Source organism: Mesocricetus auratus, unplaced genomic scaffold (assembly GCF_017639785.1).
Source record: "Mesocricetus auratus isolate SY011 unplaced genomic scaffold, BCM_Maur_2.0 Super-Scaffold_100008, whole genome shotgun sequence".
NCBI classification, from domain to species: Eukaryota; Metazoa; Chordata; class Mammalia; order Rodentia; family Cricetidae; genus Mesocricetus; species Mesocricetus auratus.
This window is the reverse complement of record NW_024429192.1, coordinates 49,603,566-49,625,271: the sequence shown is the minus strand read 5'-3', so window position 1 is coordinate 49,625,271 and position 21,706 is coordinate 49,603,566. Positions and strand designations below refer to the sequence as shown.

Genomic DNA, 21,706 nt, shown 5'->3' with positions numbered 1-21,706 from the left:
ACCCCATAATTGTTAATCTAAGTATGTTCCTTACCGGAGAATAGTTCCAGGCTTCCTACCCCATGGCGTTACATCTTGACTCTTGTGTTTTTCTTACCCAGAGTCCTTCTGGACTCCTAGTCCCTCCTATCTAGATTCCCTATTGGCCAGACAGTGCTTTATTGACAAATGCACAGGACTTCCCCAACAACTGGTCATATGAATTTGAACAAGCTATGAACCCTCTACAAATTTGTTTTTTCCAACTTACTAACACCTAACGCTTAGGGCTATCATAACATCTTAAAAAATACTCATATGTTTACATAGTGGTAGTAAATTTTACTCTTTATTCAAATGTTATGGTTTTGTGCATCTTCCCCCAATTAAGAAGATTAAATGAGTGAGACTATTTTTGCCTAAGCTACTGTTATCCTTATCACCATCATGCTTATGGAAATACCTTGTTATCAGTGATGTAAGAATAAGACAGCCTTGATTAATGTTTTCAGGACCTGGAATTTTTAAGTAATAAAATCCAGAGTAGTCATTTGACAACTGTAAGGTCTTCCAACATCACAGAAAGAGTAACAATGAATCTCCCTGTGCATCATTTGTAGGAACCACACTTTCATTATAACCATATTTAGAACAAGGACACCTATTATTTTAGCTATCTTAGGCAAGCTACACTATAATTCATAATAATCTTTCTTAGCCTCACCTACACAGAATTAATTCCAAATGAACTTTGAAATGTCCATTCCCATAACTCATGGAAGAGGACCTGGATGATGATGTCATTTGAGAAATAATAGGGGAAAGAAGCTTTTGTACTCCTTATCAGTATCTCAGAATTGATTTTGGTAAGAGGAACTTGCTGAGTTTTAAAAGAAGGAAGCAAGCACTTGGACTTGATGACTTTTCAGAGTCATCTTTTTCTGAATAATGCACCTAACCCTAGCTTGTAGCCAACTTCCTTTTGCTTAGGCCTCTAATAGGTTAATAAATAGTTTGTTGCTTACCTGTTGGTGTCCCAAACAAATTAAGAAATAAGGATGAATCTAAAAGACACAAATGCTTCTATGTTAGAAGTCCAAACTAGAAGTAGTATCTTAGCATATTCAGCTAACCCCCATACATACATACACACACACACACACACACACACACACACACACACACACCAGTTGTCCTGGGTTGGGACATCGTCTACCTATATGAGAACAGGAAGGAGAGAGCCTAGATCCAGCTTTGTGAAACAGAGGACCCCTGGTGAAAAACTAAATTCCAAAATGACAAAGAGGGCTAGCTGGCTATGGTGGCACACACCTATGATCCCAGCTATTCTTTTAAATCAGAAGGGTCCTATGTCCAAGGACATTATGAGCAACATAGTGAAACACTATCTCCAAAACAGAGGCAAAAAAACCAGGACAAAGAGAAAAGATGAGTCAAACAGAACCAGTGTGTTCTCAATTATTTTATCCAGAAAAAAACCAAATTATCCCACATGTAATAGGCACAAATTAATAGATATATGAAATAACTAGATGGACTTAACCTGTCAGAGCAAGGAATGCTCGTAAAACTCTGCATTTGGAACCTGTGATCCTGGCACTATGGCAGAGGCATTTGAAGGAATGCACCACAGCAATATCATATTAAGACACTACAGCTCTGAGTGTGCCTAATGTGCTGGTGGCACTGGTGATGCTGATGGTGCTGATGGTGCTAGTGATGCTGGTGCTGGTGCTGATGGTAGGATATTAGGGTGTGTTTTTTTTTACTGGCTGGGTAAATGGCAGAGTAATAAAGCATCAGTCTTCCCTAAGGATTTATCAACTATGTGCATATAGTTGCAGAAACAAACATATCTTAAGATTCATTTTCTAATATTGAATTATTAAATAAACTGTAGAATCGGAATCAAAATTGTCTTTCTCATCAACAACCGTGGACCATTGTGCTACAAATTGTGAAGCCATGAGTGTTTGAAGAACATAAACATGGTGAAAATAAGTGAGGATGCACAATTAAATGCACAGAGTTATTTGTTGGTCATATCTACCTTAGTTATTCATTTACTCTGTGTGTGTGTGCGTGCACGCATGTGCGTGTGTGCACATGTGTGTGTGATGCATATTTGTGATGTGCTCATGTGTGTTCGGGTATCCACATGTGTACATGTGTGTATATAGTACACATGTGTGCATATGTGTGAGGAACAGACATTAACTTCAGGTGTCTTTGGCTATCATTCTGTAACTTACTGGTTTGGTTTTTTTGTTGTTGTTGCTATTGTATTTTTTCTTTTTTGAGTCAGGGTTTCTCACTGAACATGGAGTCCACCAATTGGCTGAGCTGACTGGACAGTGATATATGTCTATCTGCCCTTTCAGATCCTCATGCATTTGCATCAAACTCAACTCACTGGGCTGTAGTCCACCACTTTTGTGTACCTTATTTTGGGGGATGACATTTCCTGATTCCCAAACAAAAACATGAGTGTTATCCTTTTATTCTTTCTTCCCGTCTCCTTTACATCTAACCCTTTTCTAGGTGTTCATTTCTGGGGCTCTGTATATTCTCCTTCACATAGTTTTGTCATAAACCTGGTGAAGAATATTTCTAAATTCCTTCATCAGCTTCCAAATAGACCTCCCCTGCTGCTAGTTTCAGTGCTTTATTGAAGCAGTGTGACTCTGGGCAAAGTACCAAACTCTCTAGTAAGGAAGAACACTGAGGGGCCAAGCCTCAATTTGAGCTCAGGTGCATCAAATTTAAATCTAAGTTTATAGCCTCCTGTATTTTATACCTATCCTGTAACAAGTCTCCCAAATAATGACAAAGAGACTGCTTATTAATTATGAAATCTTGGCCTATAGCTTAGGCTTGTTCACAACACATTTATATTAACCTACTTTCTATCACAGGGCATTACCTTTCTTCCATCTTATACCTCTTGCTTCCTCTTCTTGTCTCTTGGTATCTCCCTTGAGCACCTAGATTCCTCCTCCTACTTCCTCTCTGTGCCCAAAAGTCCCACCTATTCCACCCTCACACAGTGTACAAATAATCCACAACACCATCCCTCCAACAATAGATCTATCATCAACACAAATACATCTAATTCATGAGCTATCATTTGACCTGATGGGCTACGATGACCTATGTAGTCAATCATAGAAAGACTTTCTAATGGAACCTTGCTGCTCATTTTAAGCTGTCTCTTTCTTTGAAAAGATAAGGAGGGATTAAAGGACTTGGACTCAAGTAGATGGTTCTAAAAAACACAGGCTAAGACTAAACTCAATCTTCAGACTTCCTACTCCTGACCACTAAGACAGCCCAGTTTTGAAGAATGGGCTGGGATAATTGTTAAATACTTTTAAATGCAGTCCCCCTCATATATAAGTGATAATTCAAGGCCCAGGTGATATAGTGTAATGAGATCTCCACACAACTACACTAAAGCTATATCCCAGGACCCCTACTTTCAGTTCAAGGTTTTGCCATTTTTGTTCTTCTATTTAGCTTTTCAATATCTCATCTTTCCATTCTGTACTTATAAGAAAATGAGTAGCTAAGTCTAAATCTAAACAATCTCAACAACAGAAATGCCCTGGCCTGTTGTTTACATACATCTTACTCTATTCTCTCTGAAAGTGGGAAAAATATTCCATACTGTTGGCAAAATGAGATGGGAGGAAACCGTAGGCTGGACTAATGTTTTTGTACACGACTGTAACTCAGGCTGAGTTTCTGTAGACAGAGAACATTGAAATTGAGTACCTGTAGAAGAAAAGCAGAAATGAAGTAGTCCAGGTATTTACATGAGTTGTTTAGGAAAATGTTAATTTTATTAATTAGCTTTTCCCTTCACCAAAATTGAGGAGATTGATTGGTACTTGGGCTTCTTTTTCTACATGCACACAGTTAAGTTACCGTTGCCTGGAGAATAAACTTTGGCTGGAAGAGCCCACTTTTGAGTGTTTCTCTTTATGTCTCCCTCTGTCTGTGTGTCTCTCTTTTATCTGTGAGGTGTGTTTGTGTGTGTGCATGCAAACATGTATGTGCAGGTGCAAATATACATTTGGGCCTAAGGACAATTCCAAGTGTCATCTCAAGAAATGCCATCAGATTCCTCTAATTGGCCCAGAAATCATCAGTGAGGCTAGATTACAAGCCCATGCTATGGTGTGCATTTTTACATGGGGATTTGGAATCAAACTCAGGTGATCATGCTTAAAGGGTGAGCGCTTTGGTGGCTGAGCCAAGCTCCCCTAACCTGGAAAAAATCTTTCTTAAAATTTACACAGGCAAAAAAAAATAATAATAATCACTGGACCCAGGAGATCACACTTGTCTTGTCTCTCCTTGGTAAGACTATTTAGAGAACCATGGAAAATTAGACTAGCAGATAAGTTTTTTACTCTGTCTCAAGTCAATTATAATTTCATTAGGACCAGTCAAAGGCAACAAAAATTACAAATCACTATCGAACTGCCAGTGAGCATTAAAGACTGATGACAAGCAGGTCATCTGAGCACTATGACTCACATCATATTGCAATTCGTATATAAAAGCAAAGTTGGCTTGTGCCATATGTAGTAACAGAAGGGAACACATAGGGGCAAAGATCAAAACAATGACCCATGGTAGTTTTCTTGTTTTTTAGTTTCTGGAGTCCTTTGAAAACATGGCAAAGTTTTGGCTTGGGAGCAATTTCACCCTCATGTTTTCATTCGATTCCTCAAAGCCATTTCTACCTATATTAATAATAGCAATGAGAAAAAGGAAATGGCCAAATGGTGTATTTTCTCAGTGACTAAGTACTGCTCTTGGAGAGACCCTTGATTCAGGTTCTGAGCATCCATGTGAGATGGCTCACAGCTTACCTGTAACTCCATCTCAGAATATCCAGTATCCTCTCTGAACTCTATTGGCTCCAGTACTCAACTCATATATACATATCCCCACAGAGACATACAGATATACACATAATTAAAAAATAAATCTGAAAACTATCCTTTGGGTTCACCACTTCCTGGAAAAAATATCACAGATAATATATATAGCAATTAGAATGACTAAGGGGGAGGGGTAAAGAAATGTTATGTTTCATTCCCATAAAGCACTATTATATCCAGTGTTTCATTATATAAACTGATTCATTTTTCATTTGACTTTAGCTTTCTGGTGACCATTGCCATTCAATTGATCTTGAGGCGTGTCAATGATGCTTTCATGCAATCACTTTCCTTTCTCTCTCCAACCAGATACCTCTTATAACTCTACCTGGGGTAGCAATTCTAGAGCCTCCTCCAACTCCCATGTAAACTGTGTCCCTATTCTTCCGAAAGACACTCCCATAGCAGCTCTTTGTCCCTGGAGCAGTGTTTGCCTCTCACATAATAAACCCCTCTATCTGCCCTTACTACAGATCCACCCACTATCACGGAGTCCAAGAGCAATGAAGCCACCACAGGACGGCAAGCTTCCCTCAAATGTGAGGCCTCAGCAGTGCCTGCACCTGACTTTGAGTGGTACCGGGATGATACCAGGTATGTACCAATGCTCTATGCCCCAAGTAGCAGAAAGTCTCCCAGAGCCTAATGGCAAGACCCCGGCCATCTGTAATTTTGTACTTTTTACAACATCTCCTTTATTACATTCCTTGGAGATTGTAGCCCTTAAGCTGAACCCCAAAACACTCACGTACATTTAAATAGTGAGGAATATGGTCTAGTTGATAATTTCCACCTATTTATGTTTTTTGAATGTAGTAGAAACTTAATTTTAGTGAAACTCAGCCATTGGTATGTCTTCTCTATGGATGGGCATCAGTTCTGATAATAAAAGTTACATGATTATAATATGTGAGGATATATAACAAGCCCTCTATTGCCTCTCCTCTTTTTTTAAAAACTTCAGTGTAAAGTTGAAGAAGAAACCACCAAGCTACGCCCTTCATCTCCATCCCTTTTAACTCTTCTGTTTGTTATTCTTAGGATAAACAGTGCAAATGGCCTTGAGATTAAGAGCACGGAGGGCCAGTCCTCCCTGACGGTGACCAATGTCACTGAGGAACACTATGGCAACTATACCTGCGTGGCTGCCAACAAGCTGGGTGTCACCAATGCCAGCCTAGTACTTTTCAGTAAGTATGCCAAAACAGAGCCTAGCTTAGTGTAAGTTACAGGGTTCCCTCACATTGACTAGAAAACCATCCCTCATTCCTTAAAATAAACCTACACAAAAATAAGAATATTCCCACTGAAATCAGAATGGAGGTTCCCACTCTCTGTGAACATCATGATTTACAAACAGGAAGAACTCTTCTCTACCTCTCTTACTTTGGAAAACTGCCCATTGTTTCATCTGTGTTCTTTAGTTTCATGTTTTTCCTGTTTGGTTACTCTTCAAAAATATTCAAAGGACATATATTTCTTTTGTTATGGCCTCTTTAAGAAGCTGAGGTGACTTAAGGGCTAGGAAATGGATGGTTGTTAGAATATGCCAGCAACGAGGGTGACTGGGAAAAGAAATACCCATGAGAGTCAATGAAGTCCTAGGAAAAGGAAAGGCTGGCAAAACAAAGTGATTTTCCTAATGTAGAGGAAGGGTAGAATGAATGACTGAAGCACAATATAAAGCTTGAAGGAGAAGAGGCTGTGGGACAATTTCCCCATGACAGCAAGGACTTCACTTTTCTGGTACACCATTTGCAGCACAAGTGGCATAGTGGGAGATAGTACATTTCTGAAGAGAAAAGAAGACACTGAAAGACAGTTGAGAAGTAAGCTGTGTTTTCAGAGGTGTGACTGCTAAGAGACCTCACCTTGGAGTCATGATCACTGGCAGTATGTTCAGTGATATTTCTAACTCCACAGTCTTGTTGTCCAGGTAGCTATAATTCCACATTCAAATGTCCCTGACAGACAGTTTGCTGAATGGGATTTTAGAAAGATGATAATATGTGGAACAGGAACCCTTACTTATCAGAGTAACGAAGGCAGAATGGTTAGAGCCTTCTGAACCACAAATAAATAGATTAAATAGAAAATGCTTTAAAAGTTTTATTATTACTTTAAAATAACAAACCACTAAAAGCTTCCCCCTCTATATGTGCTCAACTGAAGAAAAAAAAAGTACTATAGCTAAGAAAGATGTCTTCATCTTGTTGTATTCAATTTAGATGAACCTTCAAGAAAAAAAGATTCTGGGAAGAAAAATCAATTTAAGTGAGTTCTCTTGAAAGATAGTATTAACGATCTTTGAAAACTGCTGAAGATCTCAAACCACTTTTGAAAAACAACAATCACAAGCTACCCTAACTGTGGCCTTGACTTTCTCATTCTTAACTGACTCCCCCTGGCTTCAGCCTGTGGTAGTTTGATGAGATATAGATCAAACGCTACATCAGTGTAAAGCGGAGAACTCGATCCTGTTTACTTGTCTCTAAAGACTAAATGTAAATATTCTCTGCACCAAATGGAGACATCAATACCCACCAGAAACTTAGGGAACTATAAATTAAGAAATGTAGTTACTCTGTTCCTCCCTGATGTAAGAATATCCAAAGGTATAGGCAAACCCCAGCCGCAATGATAAATCTGAGATTCGGACAAACCTAAGAGGACCTGTTCAAGTACAGCATCATATACGAAACAAAAAAAAACGTTTTTAAGGGGATCAAAAATAGAAAAAGCAGCAATCCAGTTATTTAGAAAAATGAACAATTATACATCACTTAAAATATATTTTCTTGCCTGGCGTTGGAGGCAGAGTCAGGCAGATCTCTGTGAGTTTGAGGTCAGCCTGATCTACAGAGCAAGTTACAAGAAAAGCTCCAAAGCTACAGAAAAACCCCTGTCTCAGAAAACAAAACAAAACAAACAAACAAACAAAAAGACATTTTCTTCCCATCCCACAGAGAATAAGAAAAGCATGCTACTCACAAAGTTCAAGGAATAAATGAAACATTGCCTTAAGGCTAGGGAAGGAAAAGCTGAGGAGAGAGTACTCACACCAGAGAAGCAGAGCAACGACTGAGTTATAGACAGTGAAGACACTCATAGGGCTGGTGAAAGGGAAATGCCACATCCCAATGACCCACAAAACGATTTAACATGGTAAAATGCAGAATTATCAAGAATCTTAGAGAATTTCACTTTTTAAACTGAGAATCAGGGAATTGGTCAAATATTTAGTTCATAGAGACCTTCATGATTTGGGGACATCATCTTCCACTGTGAAGTACACATTGCTGTAGCCAGTGGTGGCCATCTTCCCAGTGATCCCACACTGCCCTCTACACAGCATCACGTGTAAGTAATAATTTTGCATTTAGCAACATGTAGACACAGCATATGCCTTCACCTTGGTTTTGGATTGTTTTCCCCCAATGAAAAAGTTGAGAGGTTGTGTACTTACTAAACACCAATGAAAGGTCATTAGGCTTTGAAGGGAAAGGAGCTATTGACATTGTAGAAAATTAAGCAACCAAGAACTCTGTTTCTTAGGCTTTGAAGGGAAAGGAGCTATTGACATTGTAGAAAATTAAGCAACCAAGAACTCTGTTTCTTAGACATAAAGCCCAGTTAAGGACTTCAAGGGGAAAAGTTGTGTCTCTTTTGCAGTAAGAACAGGGTGCCTTCCTGCCCACCCCAACTCCATTAGTTAGGTTCAGGAAGCATGTCATTAAAGCCTGCACAGCTAGAACTTTGAAGATGGGACTTTACTGCAGCCCAGTTTGCACAGGGTTAAAGAAGAAAGAGAGAGGGAGGAAGAAAGAAGGCAAAGAAAGAAGTATGGGGGTGAGTGGATAAAGGAGGGGGAAAGAAAGAGAGAAAAGACAGGGCACAGGGCGTGTGTAAGTAGATTGCCCATTCAACTCAAAGTCAACAAGATTAAAGGGGAAGGGAAGGAAGTGTCCCTGTAAGGGCAGTGGCTGCTCCTCCTCCACCCACCAGTGTCAGGAGGCTCTGAAAGAAGCACTGTGTGGGCAGTGGGGTGCTCTGCTGACCAAGCTAGGCCAGAGCACATACAGCAGCTGGTGAGCTGCTGTGAGCCAGAGGCAGCAGCAGGTAGAGACCTAGAGCCAGAGTCCCTGAGTTCATGATTATTCATCCAAGATGGTGGGCTCAGCACATTTCCTGCCCAGTCCACCGCAGTGGCATGCTGACTTCTGCAGTGTCAATTTGCCATCCCTTGATCTCAGCAACATATTTATTTATTTTCTCCACTCTCTATTCACCTCTCCAGAGGGGTCAAAATAACTGAATGACGGTGCAAGAATATGTTGTGTTTATAATACTTTCTTCCTAAGCCAGGGGAAGCAGTTTACGTTCATTTGTTCTTATTCTTCACACATTCTAGTATTCTTTCAAAGACTCGTGCTTGTATTTGAATAATACCTTTTAGGTGTTTTTCTTCATGCCTGAACCATGTGGTATCCCCAAACTATGTGGTATGTTCATGGGCTGGAATTCAGCTCCTTGGTCTGCTCAGACAGAGCAGTGTTCATGCTATAAACGAAGATTTGTATTTCTTTTGATACCACGAGAGGTTTCATAGTCTACACAGGGAGTATAACCATCTCAATGCTCTTAGGCTGGTAGTTGAGATTTACCCCCAAGATGATGGCTGTATCTTTTCACAGTGCTTTGCTTACGTTTCCATTAGCAGAATGGATTGGGAGGGAAGATGGGAGCAATGGTTTGAGTGTTGTTAATTCTTCCCGAGTGAGGCTTATGTACAGCGCTTGCTTCACCTGCTTGTCATGTAACCGTCAGGACAGCCTCACTACCTTCTCATTATTCCCTCCCTACTGCACAGTGCTTATGGAAGTAGAGAAGCAAAGTGATATATAAGCTGAGTTTGAGATTTAAATTTGAGCCTGATGTTTCCAGAAGCAGTTTCTAAACTAACATGTTATGTATTTATATAGACAAAATGTCGGGGGCCACAACTTGTGATGTGGAGGTGAAGAAACATCAAATTTCTTCCTCTTCAGGTCATGAGCCTTTCTCCTGACCCTTCACTGTGCTGTGTTTCTTTCTCTCTCTTTTTTTATGGTGAAAAGTCATTTATTTTCCATCTCCCATTCTCATGCCCCCCTAACTCCCATCAGCCTGGGTACTGAGTCCTAGATTAGGGAATTAAATCTTTAAAATGTTGAGATTCTCAACTAACATTCTGGGTGAGTGGTTTGTTTCCACGTTAAAGGAGAGTTCTGTTGATAAATTCATAAAAATATGTGCAATGCTCGGGCATCAAGAATATTAAAGATAAAAGAATAAAAATACGAAGACCACTACACTGGCCCATTATATGCCAGTGTTCAGGGGTGTGTTTTCATTTTACTTTTTACCTTTAAAATGATCATTAACTTATAAACTTATAATTGACTAGATTTGCAAAACTGCACAAGCAGTCCATGACCTCCCCTTATCCTTCAGAAAACATTCTAAGTTATTATTTTAGGAGTTTGGTGTTGAAGGTACACCGTGTTTGGTGTAGTTAATATTTAGGAGACTCCTTAATCAGAATATTACAGATTCCTCATAATAACAAGGGCTATTATTGAGCTCTAACCCCACACATTATAAAAGAATAGACACTAACTCCTTCAAAGACTTTCTGTACATACAAAAGGAAGCAAAAGGGCACGTGGATTGCTTTTTATTTCAAAAAATGGGCATCAAAAGAGCAGAGTTTCAGGAAGAATTGTGTAACAATCATAATAAAATAAAATCTGAGTTAGTGAATTATTTTGATATAAACACCTTACCTTCCATTCCAGCTTTGTCTTTCTGGTGCAGTCAATTCAAAATGCTTCCTTGTGAAACATTAGTACCCATTTAGTTTTTTCTTGTGATATCCAACAGAGCCAACCAATAGAAAAGGAAAACCCAGAGTTAAGGACCATGCAAAAAGCCACAGCCTGTCTTTCTAGGGCTAACAGTTCAATCTGTGCCTACGATCTCTGGCTCAGCTACTGAACTGCTTTGACACTGAGCATCCAAATCCAAGGCAGAAACACAGAGGTCCAAGATGTGCTTTTCTGTTTTTGAAAATCAATAGTTTGAAATTTTCTTTTCTTTGTTTTTTTCCTTCTGTTTTGTTTTGTGTTGTTTCTGTTGATATCTACTGCATTTTTCAGCTCACTTTTACTCTTAAGGGAGCTCATAACTCCTGCTGTAAAATTTAAATGGTAATGGGATAATAGTGGAAAGAATGAGGATAAAAAAATCAGGAATGAGAAAGCATCTAAGTGCAGATAAGCCAAAAGGATAGAAGGAAGAAACAAGACTAATTAAGGAGGTGTGATAAGCCTAAAATGATGAGAAGAGGGTGAGACTAACAAGGTACTCACCAGCTGGGAAGCAGTTGTAAAGGCAATGTAGAGAAGGTAGCAGGCTTTAGCACTATAAATGCCCTTTGTGAAAATCAGGGCAGAGTGCGTTGATCCAGCTGTGAACAGCGTGATGAGGAAATATTAAGCTAAGTCACTTAAACACTCTGAATAACAATAGTAATAATAAAATAAAACGCAGTAGAGAGAGTATAGTACAGGACAGTGGTCTCCAACTGCTATATAAATGCTGAGAGCAGTTCAAATACTCATTTTCAAAGCCGGAACTAAATAGCAAATATGCACTGAAGGTTTAAATCATTTTTTTCTATTTGGCACTTATATAACTAAGACACAATTGTTCTCTGAATATTTATTTTTGAACTGCTGTATCTTAATGCCCTTAGGAAGCTTTCATATTTAACCTGCAACTTTCAGTCAAGCTAGAGAGTACATCCCATAATGCCTGGAACTCAATGACCAGATGTATGGAGGACCTGAAGACCAGGAAAGATCAACGTTTCCTTACAGACATTACAGTACAAGGTGAAAGGCAGAACAAACTTGAATGCGTTTGTCTCTCTGTGGCTTCATTTTTATTGGTTTTCATTTGACAGTATTTAAATAACCTTCTAGAAAGAATGATATGGATAGAGTTAGGAGTTGACAAGTAGGGAGCCCTGTCTCTACCACATTATTCTACCTTGCTGAAAGAGCCTCCAGAAGGATTTAGAGTCAAATCTAGAATATTAAGGAGGAAGGAGAGAGACACTCTAAAACATAAACTCCATCAGTATATTTAATTCATAGGAAGAAGGTCAAGTATGGGGCCGTGAGAGTGAGAGACTCGTTTATTTTTATTACTATAGCTGGATAGTAAAGCTTGAAGATAGGGATGGTGATGCCTCAGAAGGTTCCTTTATTGTACAGGATTGTTTTTGCTATCCTGGGATTTTTGTTTTCCATAGATACTCATATATTTTAGACCCTAGTGTTCAAACAAAAATACCTGCTATTATTTAACAGGATGTATCATCAAAGTTTGACTGGCTAATCAAATTTCAGATAGCAAGGAGCAGGACTAAGGGATGGACTAAATTTAGATAAAACTAGTATTCCAAAAAACATACTACCAAGGAGCCTTCTTCCTCTGACATCACTATTATGTAAATTAAACCCCTGAGAGAAAAATGTGAGTTAGCGTTTCCCAAAATAAGTTTTCCAGATGCTTGAATAAAGCTGATAAAAGCTACAGGATAAGGGAGAAGAAAAGGGTAGTAGCTGCATTAGTTCCATCTATCATGAGCCAGAGACAAGCACCAGGACCAAGAAAGATTTAATAATTTCTACAATCTTTTCTGCTTCCTCTTCCTAAAAAGATGTCATCTCAACATCTCGGTATTGGGTTTTCAAGCAGAGAAGAGGACTCTCTATGGAAGGTTACCACTGATATTAGCTCCCTACTCTTACAAAAAAAAAAGCAGGTTTTATATTTATAATTTCATTGATATTTGTCTTTGATATTTAGCAGGAAGAACAAATAAACACCGCATGGGAGATAAGATTCTATAGACTTGGAAATTCCTGTTCTGCAATTGTTTGAGTAATTAACCTTGAGAATATGTGTATATTTAAACACTCCGTGATGTTTACCATTTTTCCCCTTTAGAGCGTGTTTTACCCACAGTCCCCCACCCCATTCAAGGTCAGTATGATTTTTATCACCGTGGTTCTGTTCCTGGGTCATTCTCCAACATATAATATGCAAAACTCATAAAAGTGGAAACCACATTCTCAAAATTCACATTTAGTAGAAGTTACCTTTTCATAATCTCTGCAAAGCAAGACAATCTGTTGAGAGCAACAAGTTTTCCACTGACTTACCTTTATATCTGTCAGTTACATAGGCAGGGAATAATGTATTATCAATCTATGTTTATTATAGGTCTCTAAGAGCTCCCATATCAGGAACACAAGTACCTGTGTGCTAGAGGTCTCTCACCCACAAAATTGTATATTAATGCAATATAGTCATTGCAAACACAAATGTTTATAGGGTCTGAACATATAGTGTTGCTTGTAAAATGTGTCTTCCTAAAGACTAAACACAACACAATTACATAAACACTGCTTTTCCTGAACTCTTGGCCAACTTGAGTGTCTTACCTTTTAAACATACATACTTTAGAAAACACAAATAACAATTTATAAAACAGTCACTCTATTCTTTTCATGAAATTTTCTACAGGTCCAAATTAAATTTTGCCTCCTACATCACATTTAGATGCAAAGTCACAACCACAACTTTCTAGCTTAAGGGTATTTAAAGGCAAATTGGCAAATAAAATTAAAATAATAAAAAAATTGAAATGAAACCAACCTACCATTGAAATTAAATCCCAGAAAAGTGATTTGCAAATAACACTCAAAGACTTGAGAAAAAAATGGAAACTAGGCCATGCAGGGCCTAGTGTAGAAAAAAAAATAAATCCAATTAAATAAGATTATCACACACACTATAAGGAAAATGTGTTCAGAATTATAGGAAGAAAATTGCTGTTTCATAAATTTGAAGGTGAATCGTGTTTCATTAACTTGTCTGACCTGCAGTTCAGAGCAGGAGATCTTAGGAGTGTCAATAATGCAATGTTTTGAATACGTAAGCATTCACATATATGCAAACTTGCATTAGTTGTATTTGCAATGAGTAGTACGTTTCTAGGACTGACAAGACAGCTTAATAAATTTTAAGACCAGTCTAGACTATTTTAGTGTAAAACTTAGAACTCTGTTGAATAAAATAACTTCCCTAAAGCATTAATAAAATCTGTTTCTTACCCTGGCCACTAAAAATAAAACTGTTAAAGTGTGCCTGGTTTTCAGACTTGACATGAAGTGCAGCATTTGTGCAAAACATTCCATCTTGAATTCCTGACATGCCACAATTATTTTAAGACATTTAGCTTCTAGTGTTGCCACAGATATTGACACCATTTTATCATGTTGGCATCTTGCAAACATATATTGATAAGGAAAACACACATACGCATACATCTGCCCCTGTGGATCACATTTGCAAAGAGGTCATGCCCTGTCCAAGATGAGCTTTGCACAGTATCAGGATGCCTCTGAATGTCTCTGTGACAGCAGCTCTGAAGCCACAAACTCAAATATTTATCTGATCATGCATTGTAGTTGAACAAAGTAATGCCAGGCACTGTTCACAGAGGACAGCTGCCGAATGCTGAAGAGCAGTCTCACCCAGGGACTGACATTGTTGAATTTTTGTGGAACATTGCTTCCCACACACCGCATTGTTGATTGGAGAATGACCCTTGTTTGATTTTGCGCTGTATGTAGATTGTAGTTAGACTTCTTAGTTTTTAGAGGATATAGTTCATCTTCTACTAATATTTTGGGCTTCTGCTAGCAGGGATTGAAAAGCTGTTCATGGGACATGGGATAGCTGGTGTGAGAGGTCACTGGAGAAGGTCCTGTTCTCTTAAGTCCCCTGCCCTCTCCAAGACACCAACTTTCTAGGGACCCAATCACGTTCTCTTTCTCTTTCCAATCAAGATGGACTCCCATGTGGCATGCACTTTGCCATGGGGGGCGGGGGAAGACAGCGACAGAATGTGACAATTTAAAGTGACAATTCAGCATTCAAATACCTATAAAAGCATGTCTTACTGTGGTCACCACTATTGTATGTGACTCCTTTATTTAATTAGCTATTATATATTGTCATCATCTGTTTAGAAACTTAACTTCTTTCCCCCAAGTATTAACTATGTCTTGTGTTTGTTGTTTGAGACAAATGACTTGAAGGATGCTAGACCAATTGATTTCCTTAAGATGATTTGAAAGTCAAAAAGTGACTTGAAAGAGAGTTGAAAGCCAAAATGACCTCTTGATGTCTGTTCTCCTTCAATAGGAAAGAAAACTTCATCCCCTGACCATAAGCCAGCAGAAACACTTTTCATAGCAATGGAATCCTCCTTAGTGCCACACATTAGAGGGTCACCCCTCTCAGCCTCTCCTGTCCCCAACCACCAGTGACCTTCAGGTCACTTGGGAATGCACTGCCATGTCTGCAGTGATACCACAATACTGGGATGACACCAAAGGGTAATATATATTGCCTGTGCCCAGTTGGAGATTGTCCAGTGCCCTTACTTCTAGGCCAAACCTGAAACAAAGAAAAGCAGGTGCTTCCCTCCTCCCTAGTTACTATACATATCTATTAATTGGGATATTAACTAACGTTATATATGGAAAATGAGTGGTATTCCTTCCTTGATTTATTTCTGATAGCTAGATTTTCCCGTTAATTTTAATTTAGATTTATTCATTCTGAAATTCGTCCTGAATTGCATATATTTGCATAAACACCTCAGCTATATCACTGCAGAAAAATCCTCTGAATTGTAAAATGAGGGAAGTACCAGTTCTAAATTTCTGAGGCTATTTTCTCACTCTGTTTGGCTGAGCCATTTCCAGTAGTTTCTGTGAGCCTGGGCAGTGATGGTGTCTCCCTTCAGCCAACTTGCATGTAACCTTTCCTCTTATTGGAAGATGCCCTCATACTGAGAAGGAAGATGTGTTCAGTCAGAAGCAAGAAAACAGCATTAGAAAGTGAAAATCAAGTGTAAGAAAGGAGGACAAGGTCAACCACCATTGTTTTGTCTTTATGGCTTCTGAGCAAAGTTTCCCTTGAGCATGTGGCTCTTCGGGTTTTATCAGCCCACCCTTCTCCAATTGCTGCCTATACTATTACTGTATTTTTTTAAAGGACAGGAATGAATGTGTCTCACTTGTTTTTCTCCCATCTGATTATTTATCCCAAGTGAACAGCCTTTCCAATCACTAACACCATGTGGCAAGTAGATCTGGGAAATGCTAAGATTATCTTTCAGGTTCAGGCCTTGCGCTGGGTTCGTTCACAGCTGCTTACCATTCACTCCCTGTCTTTCCATTGATAAAACACATTGCACATGGCTGGGTTTGCATGATTAATACAGCTATCTCAAACCTCACTCTGAAAACAAAGCGAACTCCCCCAAATTAAAGTTTTTACAAAATGTACAGTCTACCCTGCAAACAAACCAGGTTTTCATAAATTTCAAGTTGCCTTGCTTTGTCTTCTTCCCAAAGGAGACTGGTGTCCTTATGGGCAAATCTGGCATCCAAACAGCCAGACCCTACCTACAATATAGAAAGAGATACCCTTGACCTTACCTGGATCTTCTTTTTTAAATCAGACTCCAAGAGAATAGAAGGGAAAAAAAACTGCATATATCCAATGCTGCAGAGATGGCTGGATACACCTCACATTTTCATTTATTTTCTGAACATATCATGCTGGAAATCAAGAAGAAGATAACCCTGTCAACTCCTAAATCTAACAGGTTCATCTTGTACAACACTGGTAGTATGAAGAATAATAATAATACCTAACATACTTAGTGTGTTTCTCACTTACCAATTCATCCTAAGGTCTTGTGTATGAACTATCTTAATCAACCTCCACAATCATAAGAAATTAATACTTATTTCTTCCCACTCATTTTAATGACCAAAGTATACCCAAATCCACTATACCTCTTGTTAAACCTAGGCCATACATAAATCTATATAATGCATTACTAACCAACAGTAGGTATGCATTCATAATGCTCATTAGATATGCACCTATCTAACAAGCTGCAATGATTCATCTAATTTGTTATACACACTACAATACATACATACATAATAGTCACTTTATTATCCATACATTTTTGGAAAGTCATATTTGTATGCCTGACTAACACAGAGATTTACATGAAAGTATTTAAAAACACAGAAATAGGGCTGTCTGGCATCACTACATCTAATTTCACACACATATTCAGACTGATTTGCATATACACCTCTATTAATTATGGATAATTACTAACATTGTTCTCTGTAATTCAGTTTTTCCAACTGTGAAATGGGAAAGAAATTGTATTTTTCATGCCTACAAGCTCAAAGTGGTATTTTAAATACTATATGAAGAAGAATACTAGAAAGAAAGCATATTGAATTTCAAATAGTCATATTCAGTTGCACACCCTTCCTGTAGTTTTTAAAAGCACTACCCTGAGTGGTATGTTCACTGTCATGTGGACATGAGCATTAGATAGACATGACTTGTGTGTGGCTTCCTTATAGTTTCATGACTGTGAATCCCAAGCATGTTTTATACATGCCCACCCTGCTAAGAAATTTAAAAAATAAAACTATCTCAAGGCCAAATGAAAAAGAAAAAGATATTGTCTTATTTTTTTTACTCATACCAGAACAAACATCTTGAATAGGAACCTCAAAATGCCACCCTTCTCTGTTGTGTGAAACATTCACTTCTCAGTGACAGCCATCATGCACACTACCACATCATGGTATTCCAAAGCCAAAGAACCTACCATTTGTCCCAGTCAAAGATATGCATCATGATGGGGGAGTTTTGAAACACATCTCTTCCTTCCTCTTGGCTGACAGAAATAAGGGTCTTATTTCTTCTGTGAAGAAGTACACAACCATGACTTAACAAACTCACAGAACTACCACTGGCTACAGTTAACATACAAGGAAACAATGAAGGCCTAATCTGCACGCGTTCCTCTCTGGCTCCTCCAGACAGGAAGCAACAGTCTTCCCCCTTGATCTTCCTCGCTTATGAGTGACTATTACAGCTATACCATTAATTCATATGGCATCAGTAAGTCACTAAATGGCACGGAACGGTTGAGACCCAACTCTAACAGATGAGGTCTGACTCCCCTGTCCATGTCTTACCTCACCCTACCTTTCTACTTTTTGCTTGATTTCTTTCCCAAATCATTCTTCTTGTTCAAATCTGAGAACAGGAATCACTAAGAAATTTACCCACCATATTACTGAAATGTCTGACAGCAACTTTGCAGTGCTATTCCCTCTGAGTTTACATAACTTCAAGCTAAATGGCTAAGATCCCTACAGCATGAATTTCCAGGCAGGGAAATTCTGGGTACTAGGACTTTTCTCTCATCTTTTCTAATTCCTTTAGTCTAGATCTGCAGACTCCAGTCAGCCTTCCCCGGTCTTCCTTCTTTGCTTACACCGCCTTGCTATGCTGTGCTATTTTGATTTCCAGAGCCAGCTGGGATTTGAAAACGAATATTTTTTTTCAAAATCCAAGCTTCCACTAAATTTTAATTTGATGGAAATATTACTCTTGTATGAGCTTTATGGAAAAAGAATCTTTCAAAGTAACAATTACATTTGGGGATTAAGTTTAAGTAATTGGCAGTCTCGTCTTTTTAATTAAAAGGAACAAAGCTGCCTACGAAGAGCTCAATGAGCTTTGCAGTGGAGAATGTTGGCATACACAGGGTAGAAAGACTGGGGTCCTGCATGGACAGAAAAGGCTGGCATGGGCTCCTCTGGTCTTCAGAGTGTACCCCATCAGGGCTTGCCTTAGTGTTACCCACATGCTATTCAACATGAAAGTTCTGCGAGAGGCATTGCATGCAGAGCTGGAGTAGGTCTTTCTTTAAGAGCTTATCTCTTGGTTCTTGGGCACAGTATGGAGGTAGAGTCCTTTAAAAAAGGACTAAGAGGCAAGGTGGGGGAGGGGACAGAGCAAGTGGCTCTGTGATAGATAGAGTGCTTGTCTAGCATGTGATGGGGCTTTGGTTTAATCTTCAGCATCCCTCTACCCAGACAGGATATATTACATATCCCTCCAAGTACTAAGGCATCAATATGTTTCCAGACCTTGACAAATGTCATGCTGTAGTCTTCTCCTGAATATAAACCTTATTTTCAGTCTGTTTCTTGGTTCCCTTTTCCTCTGTCACCTGTCATTCTTTTTCTCATATATGTGTTTCTCGATTTTCTTTTCCTCTACATTTTTATTCAGGTTCATCTTATATTCACATACACATATTCTCCTGGACTCCATTCAAACAAAACAAAATAAGAAGTTTGGAGGGTAATAGCAATCACTTCTAGACACCAGTCATTGTCATGCAGGCAACAGAGAACCCTGTAGAATCTATCTGAAGGAAACAGCAATTTCCAAAGAGGCAGGATACAAATTAACCTTAGTAACAACTTCCTTATACAGTTCCTCTATCCTCACGATGCTCTTTCATCATCCTAAGTTATTTGTAGGTATTAAATTAAACGAGCACTTTGATGGGGAAAAGGAGAGGTAAATCACACCCCTTACATCTCCCCTTGCACACTGCTGTGAGGAAACACACCTGCCAAGTCAGAACACAGCATGGAATAATGAGAATGGAATTCCAATTTAAGGTGTTCCTATGTGCCAGATGTATGAGGGGAGTCTGCCCACTACTCACTGGGACTCTGCTGAGAATTGTCAGTTTATATCTACCACAAATCCAGGGAGGAGAGACCTTGCAAGCATTCATCATGCTTCCTAATTGGACACTGGGGAGGCAAGCCTGCCGTAGTATGCTACACTGCTCTGCTTCTCACAAACACTAGAGGAAACCCTGCCCCACATGTCTGTGACATGTATGTACACTTGACACCTCCACGGCACCACCGATACATCTTTACTCAATTCATGGGAACGTTTCTTGCTTATCTGTCCACCTTAGAGACCCTGAATTTCCAGCATGATTTCTGCCACTGCCCAAGAGAACACTGGGCTAGCCACAGCATCCTCTCAGTGGGGTGGGGATGGGGGAGCAGGACTACTAAGGGAAGCTAAAGAGAGCTGTACATAGGCTATTCATTCTAGCTGTCCCATGTGCTCTAGCTCACACCACTGCAAACATTCCCAGCCATGTTCTCTGTTGAAACTTGTTTGGCCATTGGACAATGGCTTTTTAAATTACATGTGTGGTTTGCTTTCTCATTACTCGGAAGCAGGGAGTGTTTGGAAAGCAGACACTGAGCAATAACTTGCACCTTGTTGTTGATTCACAAGCTCCTGTAACTTGGGGAACTTGCAAATTATCTCCCCAGATTTGGAGAACACAGGTAAGTTTGCCGCTTGATGCTTCCAAGGGCATCTGGAAAAGAGAGGTTGATTCCCTGGAGGCTCAAAGCTTCCTTTCTGACCTCCCAACTGTGGACTTCTCACTGCTTTCCACTTGCTCTGGCTTTTTCTTTGTAGTGTTTCTTTTAGAGTTCATGTTTTCTCTTCCTTAAGCTACCTACTCACTACAAAAACAAGAAAAAACATTCCTTGATAACTGTCAATCAAAACTCATTTTTGGCTCAATCTAAGTTAATTTGGCCATGAACATTATTATGAAGACATCATTGATGAACTCAAAGAAATGTTATCCTAGAATGTGTTCTGAGCTGGGCCTTTGGGGGTAAGTATGCAGAGCAAGGCAGGCACAGTGTCTACACAAGGAAGGTTTACAGACCACAAGGAAAAGTCTGTGGTGTAGATGACTAAGCAACTAAGTCAGCTATGCTAAGTACCATGTTAGAGCACCTGCAAGGTGCTGAGGAAAACAGAACCGGGAACTTTAGGTCAGTAGGTCAAGGATGCTTTCCTGGGGAAAGGGATGTTGGATGGCAGGAAGGGAGAGAGGCATCTGAGGAGGACAGTAACCCAGAACACACAAAAGTCTAGGATCCAGGTATTCAATATAAAGCCCATTTGATCCCTAACAAAAAGGGCATTTCCCCTAAGTGTTCTTTTGTATTTGTCAAGGAGAGAAGACAAGATGAGGGAAGGAGGAAGAGAAGGAGGAAAGGAGGGAGGGGAAGGGTGGAGTTACAAAAATACACATGTATGCTTTGTTATGAGAAAGATCACCTTGTCCTGAACATCCAGGCAAGCATGGGTGTGGTGTGCTCTATGGCGGCAGCACTGTCCAACGTTGATTGTCTAGGTATACGTATACTGAGTCTGTTTGCCAGCTGAACTTCCAGAGGAAACTTATAGCCTTCTATTAGAGTCTATGGTAGGTTCTGGTTTTAGTTGTATTAATGGTCAGGTTGTAGGGAAACAGCCCTGACTATAGGAAGTTTAGGAACAGCTTGAATGGATGCTATAGTTGAGGTCAGTTGTAGCAAGTGTATGCAGAAGGGGTTGTAGACACAGAAACCTTGTGAGTAAGGTTTCCTGGAGATCAAGGAAGAAAGCCACCAAGAAGAGCCAGAGGTGTAACTTCCCTTACCAAGACTACACTGTGATGTTTAGCTGCACAGAGGTGGACACAGGGGGAACTCAGAGCACACCAACATTTTAAAATCCCTTATCTTCTTATTTCCAGGAGCTTTTAAACCCTAGGAAATCTCACAGATTCACTTACTCTCTCTGCATTCAAATTCCCCAGGCCAGTTATTTATTCGTTTCATGGCATTTGA

The 21,706-nt window shown here is 39.4% G+C and overlaps 1 protein-coding gene across 4 annotated transcripts in view; it reads left to right on the top strand.

Annotated features, from left to right (window-relative positions):
* LOC101835248 (limbic system associated membrane protein) overlaps window positions 1-21,706 on the top strand; it is a 2,091,329-nt gene that overhangs the window by 2,046,138 nt on the left and 23,485 nt on the right. For 2 of the 4 annotated variants that reach the window (XM_040750272.1, XM_040750273.1), the window contains 3 exons: window positions 5,426-5,546; window positions 5,994-6,142; window positions 13,011-13,046. In XM_040750272.1, coding sequence (XP_040606206.1) covers window positions 5,426-5,546; window positions 5,994-6,142; window positions 13,011-13,046 — 306 coding nt within the window. The remainder of the gene's footprint in view (window positions 1-5,425; window positions 5,547-5,993; window positions 6,143-13,010; window positions 13,047-21,706) is intronic. The other 2 variants (XM_040750274.1, XM_040750275.1) reach the window with 1 other exon arrangement.